The 16600-nt window shown below is 31.7% G+C and overlaps 1 protein-coding gene across 1 annotated transcript; it reads right to left on the bottom strand.

Moving 5' to 3' along the window:
* Positions 1-1811: 1811 nt before the first annotated feature.
* LOC108328165 (uncharacterized acetyltransferase At3g50280) lies at positions 1812-3680 on the bottom strand. Its single transcript, XM_017561984.2, has 2 exons — positions 2974-3680; positions 1812-2753 (listed from the first exon to the last, which is right to left on the bottom strand). The coding sequence occupies exons 1-2, from the start codon at positions 3599-3601 to the stop codon at positions 1960-1962; spliced, it is 1422 nt and encodes a 473-aa protein (XP_017417473.1). The 5' UTR covers positions 3602-3680; the 3' UTR covers positions 1812-1959.
* Positions 3681-16600: the final 12920 nt, after the last annotated feature.

Raw genomic sequence — 16600 nt, 5'->3', positions numbered from 1 at the left:
TACATTTATGAACTTTTAGTTTATTAATTTGAAATTTATTATTCAAATTTAGACAACTTATAATCACTATATATATATATATATATATATAATAAAATGTTTTATTTATCTGAAAATTTATTGTTTTTATTGAAATTACTCTTAATTTTTAAATATTTTTTATTGTATGTGTCTTATTGTACAACCTTTTTAAGTGTTCGTTCGTTCTTCTCGTTTATTGATCCGTTACTTTTAAAAAGTATTCAAACTGTCAAGTAAGTATTTGATATTAAAATATGTCATAAATATATATAATCAATAAGTATTAAATATTTCACTTACGTGTTTTATTTCGTTTTTGGGTCGGTAAGTACACTTATTTTTACTAATTGCAATATATTATGGTTTTTTTCATAAATATTATGTATAAATTAAAAAAGACTGAAATGCAAGGTACTGATAAGTAGTGTGTGAGTGTTAAAATTGATTTGAAACCCTTTCTTCCCTTAATTACGAAGACCCGTGCATGTGTTTGCAGGTAGATAAACTTGACCTACATATATATATTCTTCCCTTAATTACGAAAACTGCATTCTCAACAATGGCAACAATCCAATTGTATTACGAATTGCCAATTTATCATGCATGCATGCACATTTCCATTTGAATTCGATGAATTGCATGTGCTTTTATTTTTTTTAAGGTAATGAATTGCACTTAACGTATGGGACTGATATAGTGAATTATTTGTGCAACTTTTATTTGGTCATTGGTCATAGGAATGGCACCGCTATTATTGGGCGATGGGAATCCATGCAAGTGGAGAGAGGGTATAAATATATGTACACGCATGGAGCTAGATGTTATTCCTTATCCATTTTAAGTCCATGGAATGTTTAGCCATACGAATTCACGCGTTTAATATTAAGGGCATCGTTGACTTCAGACCGTAAAAATTCAAAAATAAAATATTTCTGAGTTAAAATTCAATTTCAAATTTATTAAAAAATTAACTATTATATAAAAACTCCCCTTCTTAAAACATTTAGTGTATAAAAAATTCAAATAATTTTTCCTAACTTCCTAAATTATTTTGGAAAAAGTTTAGTAGTCAAGAACATCTTATTAAATGTATACAGAAAGAGTAGTCTCCTCTGTTTTTTTAAGATAGATATTATTATTTTCACACCAAATAAATTTTTACATTATATATCCATTTTATATCTTTTAATCTTTTTTTCATAAATATAAAAATTAAATTTTTTAATAATCAAAATACCTTTAAAATCGGGTTGTCAAGTGATGCATATAATATATATATATATATATATATATATATATATATATATATATATATATATATATATATATATATATATATATATATATATAAATTCCTTTTAAGACTGGAAAACTTTTTTTAAGCTCCATTTGCAACTGGTCAGTGGTTTTTTAATTTTTTAGTACATACTGAGTTTCAGATTTTAACTCTATACCTTTTTTTTTTCACTTTCAGTCTTTTATTTATTTCTATTACTCATATTTGGTATTCGTGAGATTTAATAACTTTGCTCTTTCCTTACAATTTAATCTCTCTTAAAATCTAGTTATCAGGACTAAAGATATGTGAGAAACTAAAAGCTGATATTTTTTTAATATACTTGGTGTGGTGTTTGTAGAATCATTAAATGCAATTAGTTCATTTAATTTTATGGGTACTTGTAGAATAAAACTTCAACTGATTATAAGAAACTGATTGCTACTAATTAGATAAATTAATTTATTATTAGTTAAATGTTTATTTTTTATAAAAAAACATAAAAATTATGAGATTTTCAAGAAGTTAAATCAATAATAATAAATAGCAATGACATCCATGCAAAGACGTTGACCCAAACAACAAGGCAGAACTTAATTAAACTTGAACATAAATATAATCTAACAGCAACAACATGATGAAAGTTATTGTTTCCTTCACATTCAAACACGTGTCTCTACGCATTGGGCAGACACGTAAAGCATGAATTCGGGATCGGACTCGAGTTGCGCCATTGTTTCAGGCGCCAAAACCACCTCCACATCGACGCTGCCATCGCCATTTCTTCCAGGAAAAGCCGACATTTTACCGTCAAACTTGTTTGCTCCGCCGCTCCGAACCGTTATGGGCCTCCCCCATCCAAAATCGTTGTCATACATCGGAAATCTTGGCGAGCTTCCCATCTGCACAGTGGCGCCGTCATGGTTGCCTAACTCGTAGCACTTTGGCTCACGCTCCCAGTTCTCCACATTACGCTGCACCGTGGCGCTATCAAACGCCTTCACGCTCCGATTCAGTTGCTCTGCGCACCATTGAAGGTCCTTGATAACCACATCACCCACTGTTGCACACGTGGTAATGCTCTGAAGCGCATTCCCGAAGTAACAATCCCCCAATTTGGGCTTCATGCGTTGCCGAATATTAGCGGCAGTTCGAAACGACGTCACTTTAGTCTTCTCCATATTCCTCGCCCTAGTCACGCACTTCCACATCAGTGCGCACAACGATTGGAATGAAGAAATCTCTGTTGTTTCACCCCTTACGCCTTCTGTAGCTGTTTTCAGTTGTGTGTCAGTGTTCAGCTTCGCCATCGTCTCATCCGCGACATCAATGTTCTCTGGCGTGAACATGATCGGACGTTTGTTCACTAAGGCTTTCAGCTTCTGAATTGATTCACGGCTGAAACTGAAGATTCTCTCGCGAAATGGTGCCTCAACGTTGAAGGTGGCCTTTATTTCTACTTAAACAACAAAATTAGTCAGTCAACAATCTCTATATATAATTTTTTAAGTTGTTATTGATTTTTTTATTCTGGTTGACTCGAAAAATGAATTTTCTTTTACTTAAAACATTATAATTCTAAAGCAGGTATATATATTTAGAAATTAAAAATGTACTTTCAATAGAAGAATTAAAAAAAAAGTTTTTTTCTTTTTAATTTTTTTAAGTATGGTCACCTTTCGGAAGTTGAAGCACGACCTTGGAGGTGAGGATGGAATCCCGACGAAAATCCGGGAGGCTGGAGAGACAAGCGGTTTCTCCTCGAGAAATTGCTGCGAAAGTGTTAAAGAAGTTCCAGAAGGAGGCACCGTCGGTGACGGCGTGACAGACAGCACAACCTATGAAAACACCGTCGGCAAGCTCGGTGACCTGAAAGGCCATGATAGGGGAGGAATGAGCCGTGTAACTAATTTTGTGGTGGAAAGGAAAGAGGTGCTTAGTGGTTGGATGAACATCGGAGGGTGACAGGAGGTCGGCGAGGGAGATATGAGTGGCGGTAGCGTGGATGAAATCGACGCCAGCGTCGTTGCATGTGATGTAGACATAGCCGTCAACATCGGTTTTGAGGCGACCTGCAAAGGGAGGAAAAAGCGAGAGGGTATGAGATAGTGCTTTGGTGAGATGAGGGATGAGAGCTTGTGACGGTAGAGATGGGGTCGTGAAGAGACAGCCCTTTTGGATGTAGTGACATAAGAGCATGTTAAGGTCTGAGATTGAGAGTTTCAGATCTCCCGTAGTAGAGTTCTTCTGAGGAACGACTTTGCATTTTGAGATCATACTCACTGAATCACAAGGTGAAGACATTTTGAACCTAACAAACACCAAAAAGAAAGTCTCCTCCCAACTCTTGTTTCGATGGAGAAGAGAACCAAGGGTGCCCCTATTTATATTAACTACCAACATGTCTCGCTGCTCATACCCTTCAGAATACGTTCGAAAACCTGAAAATAAATTATGGAGGAAAGATATAAAGAAAAAAAGAAGAAGTAACAAATAACAAGATAATATGATCATCTAGAAGTAACAGCAGTTTATTCATATATGTGGCATTATGAAAATAATTAATATAATCACTTTATCATGCTGCTTATAAACTTACATTTATATGTTTTCATAGTGTATTGATTTATTGGAAAATATATACTTGTAGTATTTGAAATATTACCATTTACTAAACCATTCTGAAAATAAAATGATGTCCAACTAATATTAAATACAAATTTGAAAATGATCCTTTAAAGTTATTAGCTAACTTAATTAATTGTTTAATCATAAAAATTATTTAATTATGATTTACAGAAAGAATAAGATACATAAAATTATTTAATATTTTCAAATATAAATGAAAATATATCTAATATTTTCAAATGCAAAAAAAAAATATCTGCAATAAGAAGATATAAAATTATTCTATTTTTAAACACAAACAAACGTCAGCTAATATAAATGAGCATTAAAAGAGCATTAAAAGCGAAATTTATGTCTAGTTCTTCAAACCAATAACAATAATTGTCCATGAGAGGTGATTGAAGCAGAGTCTGCACCACTGCATGTCCACGCGAAGTTTGAGGCAATTTGTGGGCTGAGAATCCGATAATTAAACTCTCAAATTTGGTCAACCCTAGGGACTAATGGTTCACATTATCTCAATGAATATTATATTTTTATTTTATTTTTACATTTTTATTATTTTATTGGTTTTATTTATTTTTTTTATAATAATGAAATTAAAATATTTATGTAATTCTTCAAATATTATTATAGATATAATATTTAAAAACTAAAATATCATAATATATAACTTGACAAAAGAATAAGTTATTCAAATAATATTCAATAATATTTTATTATTTTAAAAAAATCAAATCATGATTTTATATAATTAAAATAATAAATAATTAAAAATTAAAAAAAAACTAAAAAAGCGTTGTTAATTGTTCACTTTTCAATTTCTGGATTAAGTGAATCAGACTTATTTTAATCACAATTAAAAAACTTAAACATTTTTAATCTAACTCGAATTCATATTAGGTTTACTCATGAATTATAATCTATTTTTGGTTTTAAATGAAAATACCTTTAATTTGTTGTTTCCGTTTTTCAAGTTTTATAAATTGTATTATACAGAATAGAGATATTATGTATAATAATTTTTAATTAAATAAAAAATATTTTTGTTGTCAGTATACATTTTACTATTTTAAATCATCTTTTAATTTATAAAACTCAAATTTAGTAAATTTTGATTTAATTTTATTTGAATTATTTTGATAGTTATACTTTTAATAAATAATTAATAAAAAATTCAAAACTAATGTTAGATTTTCCAGACACTAGTGCAGAAAGGGCTTTAGAGGTATGTTATTTTGGCCTTTTAACGTGGGATATGTATCTGACGTCTTTGTAGGTGACGTTAATCAGACGTCGGCCAATGTATATCCGACGTCTATGTAGACGTCGAACTGGATATATCCAACGTCTACACAGACGTCGGAGGTGGCATACATGACATCGATATAGACGTCGGACTGGATATATCCAACGTCTATAGAGAAGTCAGATGTAGGCATATCAGACGTTTATAGACCCTGAAACGTTTTGTTCACTATAACTCATTGGACGTCAGTGTGTGCATTGACAGACGTCTATAGACATCGGAGAGTACATTAACCGATGTCTACTCGGTGTTTTTTTTTTTTAAATTGATTTACTTTTGCAATAAAACCACACTTAAAAAACAAAAAATTGTCCCAGAACAATATACTATACTATATATATATATATATATATATATATATATATAATATAATATAAAGAAAGTTTTACTTAATGTAAAAAACAATCCAATACCAAAACTATAAAAATATAAACTTAAATTAAACTGTCCACTCCTGCTTTATCTGTCCAATTGTGTCTTTTGGAATAATCTAGCTGCTGGTTACACTAAAATGACAAACTAAATAGTCAAGAATTTATATCATTCAATAACATAGAAAATGAATTAAAAGTATAAATGACTTATAACCTTTGGATACAAAATTTGAACTAATTGACCTCGAGATTTACCAATAACTCTATTTAGATTGAAAACACAAAGTAAAATTAATATAACTATATTTATCATAAAAATTTAAGGTGAACATCAAATTCAAAGTCATTAAGGGTGTAGAAACACTTACCCTTGAAGCATGGTTCTCAAGTCAGTTTTCATCTTCCTGTGCAGCGAACAAAACCATATAATTTTACATTGTTTGGGAATGATGACCATCAACTGTCAGTGCGACCTATCACGAATCACAAATAGTTAGTTAACTAATTAAGTAAACTTTAATGAACTTTTACATATAACAACACTTATCCATCAATGTATGGCACAAGGTATACGTCCATGTTTGCAAATAATGTTGTTTGCTCCTAACGTCTATAATATTATAGACGTCGGTGCTCCTCTTAGCGGACGTTTATATGCTTACTTATTTACGAAAATGACACTGATCAATAATTTACGTTGATTGTTTGAGAAACCGACGTCTACGGGGTGACCTTAAAGGTTAATTCTGCACTAGTGAAAAATGAGTAATGATATTCTATTACCTATAACACAATCAAAAATACAACTGCTAGATAGTTTTCTTTAAAACTTGTTACTTTTTCTTTTGCATTATTTATATATATTTTTTATAAAAGTTTTCTCATTTTGTAATCACGTACTGATATTATTGTATCAAATAATTTATTCTTGTTGTATCCTTTCATTATTGTACTTGTCCACAATTACTAATACAGGCGGCAACACCAACACCCTGAAATATGTAGTTTTAGGAAGAGGTTAATGCATGTATATAAAAAATATACTCTAATAAAATAAATTCTATTAGAATTGCACCACTAATTGAAATAAGATAAATGTTATTTATGTTTATTAAACCAATTCAACCAATATCTCCTACAAATAGATAGGCTTTATAAGTTGAATTTAAAAGTTAATTCAACTACAAAAATTATCAAATAATATTACTATTAATAAATTCATTTTCAATTAATGAAATACATATTTTTAAATATTAAATAATGTAATTTACTTAAAAAATTAGTCAGAAAAAATTTTAAATTACAAATCTTAAAAAAAAAACATGTAATTCAAGGTGAATTGAATTAAGTATAATAAATATATGAAAAAAACTCACACTACTATAATTTTTTTTATATTTCATAAAAAAAATTCCTACAAATATTTTACAAATATTTGAAGGAAAAATTCCTACAAATTTATATTGATAGGTAATTCTTGTTCGTGAAAAATAAAAATATCCGAGAAACTTTTGCAAATTCTTTTATAAAAGAATTTGTAGAAAGATTTTCTGCAAAGAAAATTCATAACAATTTTTCTTTCGGAAAAATAAATTTAAAAATTAGCGGATACTTTTCCTGCAAATTTAAATTTCATTTTTTTTTACGTATTTTAAATTTGTAAGTAACTTTTTACAAAATAAAATTCTCAAATAATTTTTCCTACAAAATTTAATTTATAATTATTATTATTATTTTTTTCAATAACTATTATTTTTTTTTCAATAACTTCCGAAAAAAATAATAAATTTTAAAAAATGTAAATTTTTTATTTTTATATTAGTTTTAAATGACAAAACAACTTATAAATAACTCATGTTTAATTAGTTTTATAAAGGTTAACTCAAATTTATATCATCCTTAATTTTAACATTTATTATTTCTAAAAAACAAACACATTAAACAAGGTATACATCAATATCTGTCTAATTGTATCAAATGTAACGAAAATCTATCCGATCTCTAACCATCAAACAATAATTAAAAGAAAAGAACAGCCTTCTTATTTCTAAATCCTCAAACCAAAAGTTACTAATAGAATTATCGCTAATAGTGTTGCAAATTTTAAGCTGACAATAACAGTTGAAGATACATACTAGACAAAAAAATAGAGAATAATTAATTTGAGATGCAAGTTCTGTGGTAAATGTACACTTTCGTAGCCTTAGTTTGACAAATAATTTTTTGCATGCTTGATTGAAACCTAACAATGTACAAGAGTGTGTGAGACAAATAATTAAAACATGAAAGTTATGTGAATTAGAATGGAAAAACAAAAGACAACATTGTGGTTTTTTCTTTCCAAACAAAAAAGAGTGTAAAAGTCTCTAATCCACATTGAAGGTGGAAAGTCTTACATTAATTAGAGATAAGATCAATTCATAATTTATAAGTGAGTGTAAATCTCACCTTACAAGTTGATACCCAAATTAATTGCTCATTGTGATCAATATCTTTCACTGCGTAACACTAACAAAGCCTAGACTTTTCTAGAAGGAGAAAACGTTGAAGCATCCTCCAAAAACGTGCTTTGAAAAACAGTATAATACCAGAGATAACTGCAACTCATGGCCCAAAACCCCTCCATTGGCATCTCAAATGAGGCTGGGGAATTTAACCTGGTAAAACGATATTGAATATTATAATATCTTTTTCCGATTAATTTTATGTAGAAAAATTTGCAAAGTATTTCATGATTAAATATATTTTGTATCGAACCGTTCATACTGTCAACAATAACCACGACGATAATCTAAGAGATCGAATGGTACCAAACAATCACTTATAAAAAATTATCAGGTTTGACAGTAATTAGTTACGATAAAATATGATTAATACTAATGAATCCTGATTTTATGTTAATAATTCGAAATTTATTCCAAAATTTACAAATTAGATAAAGAGATATGTAATTATATATTAACTATTGACATCGAATTATATAACCTTCAAATTTAACTAACGATTTGAAGGAAAATAATAACAAAGACAAGCATAAAAAAAAGTAAGACTTAATAAACATATCATTTTTAACTATATAACCGAAACCATTTGAAAAACCAAATGAATTTCAGGCTAAAAAATTTTCAAAGAAAAATATGTAAGAACTTTTTTCAAGATGCAAAAGAACTATCAATGATAAACATATTTATAGGTAAATAAAATTATATACGGTTAAAAATTTGTCAACGAAATATTTGTCTATTACTAATGATTTCTTTTTCTTTTTCTTTTCCTTCTTCTCTTCTCTTCTCTTCTCTTCTCGCTCTGTTGCTATGTTGCTATCCTCGGGGTGTTCATCGCTTCTACTATTGTCGTTTTCAATTCTTTTTCTTTGTCTTCTTCCTTATTCATCTTCTTACTCTTATTCATTCTTAATTAATTTAAAAACATATTTTTTCATATTTAATAGAAATTTTCATATCCATTTTCAAAATAATTAAATTATCAAACATATTTAACCATAAAATTCTGAAAGTCCAAGATATAAACTTTTTCATCTATTTTATCAACGAAAAAAATCCCTAGATAATAAAAACTTTGATAAATCCATCACCAACCAAATTATTTTATCAATAATTAAAATTCTAATTTATCAATAAATTTTACTCAGACGTGTTACTAATAAAAAAATCTATTAATAACTAAATTGCGAAATCCATCAATGTGTTAATAAATTTTGTTTTATCGACAAGTCAGACAAATTTTATTGGTAATTAAACAAATTCTTATACCGAATCAAATCTCATTTTTATATATATATATATATATATATATATATATATATATATTCAATGACAAATGTGTATACTTATTCAAAAAAGTTAATTCCAGAAAGTTAAAAACAAGACAATTGAATGTAAAAAGAAAATAAAATCTTGTAGATAAATAAAGAAGAAGAATTAGTTTTACAACTTTCATTTTTTATTTATTTATGTTAAACTTCCCCATCTAACCAGAAAAAATATATAAATGCCGAGGATTTATATATGCTTTGTGAGCGTATAATTAATATTTTACAAAATAAAAAAGATAATTTTGATAATGTAGTAATATAAAATAAATTTTCATGATTTTACTCATGATCATGTAACAAAATAAAATAGACACTATACAATAGAAAATTAATGTTAACTCGTTAAGATCGTCTGATAAGGGAGTTTGATTTAATTCGAAAAGGATGTTTGGTCTTATGTCCGGGAGCAATACATGTGAGGTTGGTGAGAGCATTTAGAAAGAAAAATAAAAATACCATAAACTGTTTGGATAAAGGATGGGACAAAACATTTATAATAGTTTAATTTAGTATAAAAGATGTTAAGATGCATGCATTTGAAGCTGATTAAAACAGGAAAATGCTAATCAGGAGAATTTCACACAGGAAATTGCACATAATAGACATGACATGTTATTTCAATGTTATGGCATAGTGGAACCAATACCAAACTTAACAAATAATAGAATCTCTTAAATCTATTAACTATTGTCTAATTTCATTTCTATGTCGTTAATAAATAGAAATACTGCCTCTTTCATCTGCCAAACAGTTTATTACTAGAAATAAACATAGAATTAAATATGAATCATATTTTCTGTCCTATTTTAACAGAGTGACCAAAATTGTCGACCTATTTTAATATAACATACCAAATCACCGTAATCTACTTTTAACATGCCAATAATACACTGGGCCAAATTGATGACTTTTTTTTTACCCCTGCTTTGAATTAAACTAGTGTTTATACCAGTCCATACACACGGTTTTTTTTTAATTGAATAATATAATTATTATAATATTTAAACAGATAGGTGTTAAATCTCTCTCTCTCTCTCTCTCTCTCTCTCTCTCTCTCTCTCTCTCTCTATATATATATATATATATATATATAATTTTTATAGTTCTATATAATAAATAGATGTAATTTTGAAAAGTTTAATAATTTAAAGAAATAATTAAATAATTATGTTATTATATGATAAATATATTAAAATGTTTTTTATGTAATTTTTTGAAAATCAAAATGTCTATTAAAATAGATTTATAGATTGAGAAAATAAACAATAAATATTTTTAATAATAAAATTGTTAGACAACAAAAACAAATTATTTAACTATTTAAAAAAACATATATATAAAACAATTATGAAACAAAAACTTTCTTATTTAACAAATAAACAAGTATAAACTATATGGAAGGCGTACACATGTGAATTTGATCCTTCCCACATGCTTTGATCTTAATTGGCATAGGTTGTGGTCAAAAAAATTTATATGATCAAAAAACATCTATTGGAAAGAGCCAAAATACCTAAAAATATTCTGTGAGTTATTAACGTATACTTTGTAAAAAGTTTAACAAATTTGATTGCTTGTTTATATAAAAAAATTATATAATAACTTAGAATGTTGAAATTCTTAACTTGTTAAACATATTTAATTATTTTATTGACTAAAACGTATTTTTAAAATATATAAAATAATAATTTGATTTTATTAGGTGAAAAGTTCATTTATATCTGAATCAAAACTAATAAAGACATTTCAAATTAAATTTATATTTAAATTCTATCAATTATTTATTTATTGTTAATTTTATTAGAATTAATTTAATATTCTATATACACTTCATATTTATATTTATTATGTCATATTTGAAACTTTTATGATAACGAATTGCTTTGTTAAATGTTACAAGTTTCTTTTTATAAGAAATTGATAAAATTAATAAATAGATTATAGTCAATAATTATATTAATCTATATATTATATATTTTATTTAATAACATAATAATAAGTGTAATATAAAAATATTGATTTAAATTATAATACGAGAGTTCTCTCTCAATAGAAACATTTTAAAAAAAGACATTTTCAATAATATTTAGGTTTAATACCTATTTTGGTCCTTCGGTTTGTAGGGTGTGTTCAAAATTATCTTTCTTTTTTTTTCAAAAGTTCACAAACGTCCTATATTTTGCAAAAACAGTTTAAATTGATCATTTTTGCTTACGGCGTTAAAAGATAAATGGCAGAGTTGCTTTGCTGGCCAAAATTAAATGATATGTCCAATTAGTCCAATTAGTTGGCAAGCTCAGCCAATGAGAGACTGTCACGTGACAGCCCCATTTCCACTCAAAAGATTTATCACACTTCATCTTCTTCAATCACTGTAATCATCGTCACCATTAATCAATCACACTGTATTTCAGTTGCCAAGAAACAACAAATTAAAGTGAGGGAGAAAAACCTTCAGAGGGTGAAGACCAACTTTCAGTTCATGAGATTGTTGTTCTTTGGTTTCTTTGCGGCTTGAATCAAGTGTCGACGCTAATTGAGAAAAAAAATATAAAGTTTGATGAGCATTTTCGGGGTTATTGGCGCTGTTGTTCTCTGATTCCTTCTTCTCCGCTGTGAAATCCATAATCGCACGCTGCTTCCCAAACCCTAATCCCCTTTTCCCAAACCCTAATCCCCTTTTCTCAAACCCTAATAGCACGCTGCTTCAGACATAATTTAACCTATTTTTATTTATGTTTATTCAATTTTCTTTTACTGGGATAAAAAACCTCACTATCTTCCAATCTCATTCTCTCACCCTTGCCGTAAACCAACATTGTCGCCGCCCCGTGCGCCTCCGCTCTCTCCACTACTGCATCGGTCCCATCTCCCCACCCTTCCGCAATTTGCAGCTCCTGGCTTATAAGATGAAGTAGCAGAATTCATATGCTTGGGTTTAGCAGATGATGAACAAACCCCTGAACTATTATGTGTATATGAATAATTAAACAGAACAGTGAAAAATGTATGGTTGTTTTTATCCCTTTTGTTGGTATATTTTAAAACACAAATTCGGAATTTGATTTGTTCCGGCAAGGTGAGTGTGGAGGGTGAGGGTGCAGAGGTAGGAATAAATGATGGAGTTTGAGGAAGTAGAGAGAAAAAAATTTTCCACTAGAGAGAAGAGGAGGAGAAGGAAGGTGTAGAAGAGTGAGAGAAATGCAGAGCAAAGAAATCGAGAATGCCACGTAAGAAATAAATTGTACAGCCCTTTCAGATTTCACCAAGTAAGAAATTATGCCGTTAATTTTTTAATGTCGTAAGCAAAAAGAACTAACATGAATCGTTTTTGAAAAATATAGGACAGTTGTGAACTTTTTAAAAAAAATATGACAACTTTGAACACACCCTACAAAGTGAGGGACCAAAATAGATATTAAACCTAATAGTTAAGACTCACTCACGAATAGCTTTAAACGTTTACGCCCGTAACCAACGTCTAACCAACGTCTAAATGACTTTAAACATATACTAAATTTAACAAGGCATATGTTTATAAAATTCTAGAATTAAGAAAATATGACAACAAAATATAACTACTTTATTTTATTTTATTTATGACAAAATACAACTTAATAATATTGTTAACATGATTTTACATTGAGATTCTTCAGTCATGTATTGGTATAATTAATAACTAATAAGCAAAGAATAAGTTCGACCAAATACATATTGTATAATATTTTTTTCCTTCCTCCAAATCTTCAGATGCAAAGGCCAGATGTTCAGGCAAACCACACCACATAATGAAAAGATAAATTTCAGCATAAACATCTGGACTATGCATTTGTCATCTAAAGCCCAAAAATGGAAAATGATAGACAAAGAACTATTCATAAACTTCGTCTAATAGAATAAACATTTGGGAGTGTTAATTTTTAAGACAAAAATAACAAATACCAAAACATATTCACAATACCTACAACAGCAGAAGCACTGTTTATATATACACAATATTAGTCCTAGCAATGAATATGCATAACAATAAACTAAAATAAACTTCAATTAAATTTAAAACAAATAAATGAAAAGTTACATCACAAATAAAACAATAAAAAAAACAAATTTATGTCTATAAGTACTGTTTTAATCTAAATTTATATACATAAACTAATTTATACAAATAAAATTGAGCTATAATAAAAAAAAAACTTAAAGTTGTGTTATGAAACATACTATTTCTACTTAAATTAAAAAGACCGAGAAAGTCCTAAAGTTATATATATAAGCACGAGTTCTACCATATTTTAAGAAGTACAACACTATCCCAAGTGCTTAAAAGTTTGACTTCTTTACATAAATTAAAATAATAAAATCAGTTTAAAATGTACAACTTATTCATTGTAATGTTTTTTTTTTAATTTATTTATTTCAGTATTTTTTTTTTAAATTACACGATTGTGCGTATACCCCAGATTTGATAAAATACATGGTGTAGGTATAAAAGTAATTAAAAATGTCTTATAAGTTCACTAGCATTATGAATAGTTTAGTTCAACGGTTGAACTTAGCCTACAGCTAAAATTATTCGGTATCCCTACATGTAATGCTATGCGTCATATACTTCTTTGCTTTAAACTAATACTTTCTGTCACCAGCTCGGTCAAACACCCTCAGACGAATGGGCAAGCAGAAGCAATGAATAAGACCGTGGTCGCGGAGTTGAAGCGACGGTTGGGAGAAAGGAAGGGGCGTGGGTTGATGAGCTACCCGAAGTCCTATGGGCATATCGGTGCACGCCTCACGGAACCACCGGGGAAACTCCCTTCAACTTAACCTATGGTACGGATGCCATGTTAGCAGTCGAGCTAGGAGAACCGTCATTGAGGCGACAGGTTGAAGACCTACAGCTAAACGAGCAAGAGCTGAGGATCGAGTTAGATTCCCTGGACGAACGGCGAGACCGAGCGGCCTTGAGGGCCGAAGCATGTAAGTGCATGGTTGAAAGGAAATACAACTCCAAAGTCCGGCCAAGGAGCTTTCAGGAGGGGGATCTGGTATGGAGAAAAGCCGGTGACGCTCGCCGAATCCCAGCACATGGAAAATTGGCTGCCAAATGGGAGGGGCCGTTCCGAGTAATTGAAGCGCTAGGTAACGGGGCGTACAAACTACAACGACCGGACGGACGTCCCATCCCTAATACGTGGAACGCCACACATCTAAAATTTTATTTTAGTTAATTTCCATGATCCAATGTCATGTACTGTTATTTTCAATGAATAAATGACAGATGCTCATTTTCTCATACAAATGTACCTTCATTCCATCAAGACCAAGTTGGCGAAGAGTCTTCCACCGGGAACCACTCTCAACTTGGCCATATAACTACCGTCCGCCCCATAAAGACCAAGTTGGCGAAAAAGAGTGTTCTACCAAGAACAACTCTCAACTTGGTTGGGCCATGAACAAAAGAGGCGTCCGTCCCATAAAGACCAAGTTGGTGGAAAAAGAGTATTCTACCAAGGATAACTCTCGACTTGGTTGGGCCATGAATTAAAGAGGCGTCCGCCCATAAAAACCAAGTTGGTGAAAAAGAGCGTTCTACCAAGAACAACTCTCAACTTGGTTGGGCCATGAACAAAAGAGGCGTCCGCCCCATAAAGACCAAGTTGATGAAAAAAGAGTATTCTACCAAGAATAACTCGACTTGGTTGGGCCATGAATTAAAGAGGCGTCCGCCCATAAAACCAAGTTGAGGGAAAAGAGTATTCTACCAAGAATAACTCTCGACTTGGTTGGGCCATGAACAAAAGAGGCGTCCGCGACTGGTCGGGCAATAAACGATGGTCAAAAACAAAACCGACAATAAACATAGTCGTCCGCCCAAATAGGAGAGTAAAGATAATTCTAAGAGTCCATCCAAGGACACCGAGGCCGGACCATAATTAAGTGTTCAATTATTTTTATGAGGGGGCGTCCCCTCCAGAAGATTGAAAGCACAAACAAAGAAGCATGCGAAATTGAAAGAAAACGGAAGCTGTGTATTAATTGTTTACGCTAAAACGCGCCCAGATTTACAAAAAGACCGTCCGGCCAACATCTGGGTAATCCAAGATGTTGGGCGGACGGCCACAGAATACACATCAAAAAATAACAGAATCCTAACTATTTCCCCCCAGCCCCGGCCTCCACGCTAGGCTCGTCTCCCTCGGCGGCATTCAGGTCTACTAGGACGCCGTCAAAAACATCCTTCTCGATATCAATGCCAAGAGAGTACGGATCTTGGATACCCGCCAAAAGAGACACCTGGCGAAGGGCTTTGTTGAAGCCTTCCTCGTGTTCAAACACGATCGTTGACTCCAACTCAGTAATCTTCTCTTTGGCTTTGGCGACATCCAAGGTGAGGGCCTCATTTGCTTTAACGCGCTCGGCCTCGGCATCTCTCAGGCGGGTAACCTCCGCCTTCAGCTGGCGTCCTTCCTCGGCCAGACGTTCTTGCTCTTCCCGGGCGGCTGCCAGACCTTCAGCGGCCTCCCTCTTGGACTTCTCAAGATCGGCCTCCAGCTGCTCAATCTTTTGGTCATAATCGTCCTAAGCTAGGAGCATCTGCTCCATTGTCAGCTGGAGGGAGGCCGCATTCTTCTTCTCCGCGTCCAGTAAGGCCTGAACCTCCGCCAATCCCGGACGATCGGCAAACTCCTTCAAATACCACGCCAAGGCGGACGTTCGGGTGGACATCTCCAACATGGCATTCGTCAGCTCCAATTCAGTGAGAGGCTCGATGAGCGCCCGTTGGGAGGAGCTCATGTGGAACTTAGCTCGGTCGCTCATGCTGAACGCCGGACTGAAGATGTCGTCCGGCAAGGGAAAGGCCGGGACCCTCTCCCGGTCTTTCTCTTTGTCTTTGCCCTTGCGGGCCTTCTTTGATGCGGATCGAGACGAGGAGCCCTCCTTGTCTTTGCGTCCCTCCGCAGCAGGATCCTTTCTTTTACGGATCAAGGGAGCAGCAGAGGCGGTGGCAGCCTCAGACGGCGGATTCACGAGGACGGCCGCCAAATCTGGCTGGGGGTCGGGACCCGACGCCTTAACGCCCGAACCTCCGGTCTGATCAACTGGAGGGACTCCTGTCTTCTGAGCTACGCGTGCAGGCGGGAGGCGACTGCCCGACCAAGGAC

The sequence above is a fragment of the Vigna angularis genome, chromosome 2, assembly GCF_016808095.1.
Source record: "Vigna angularis cultivar LongXiaoDou No.4 chromosome 2, ASM1680809v1, whole genome shotgun sequence".
NCBI classification, from domain to species: domain Eukaryota; kingdom Viridiplantae; phylum Streptophyta; class Magnoliopsida; order Fabales; family Fabaceae; genus Vigna; species Vigna angularis.
This window is presented reverse-complemented; position numbering and strand designations above follow the sequence as displayed.

Coding starts and splice junctions, on each gene's coding strand:
- LOC108328165 (XM_017561984.2), bottom strand. CDS start 3,601: ATGTCTTCACCTTGTGATTCAGTGAGTATGATCTCAAAATGCAAAGTC. Junction 2,754..2,973: donor CGTGCTTCAACTTCCGAAAG/GTGACCATACTT, acceptor TTGTTTAAGTAG/AAATAAAGGCCACCTTCAAC.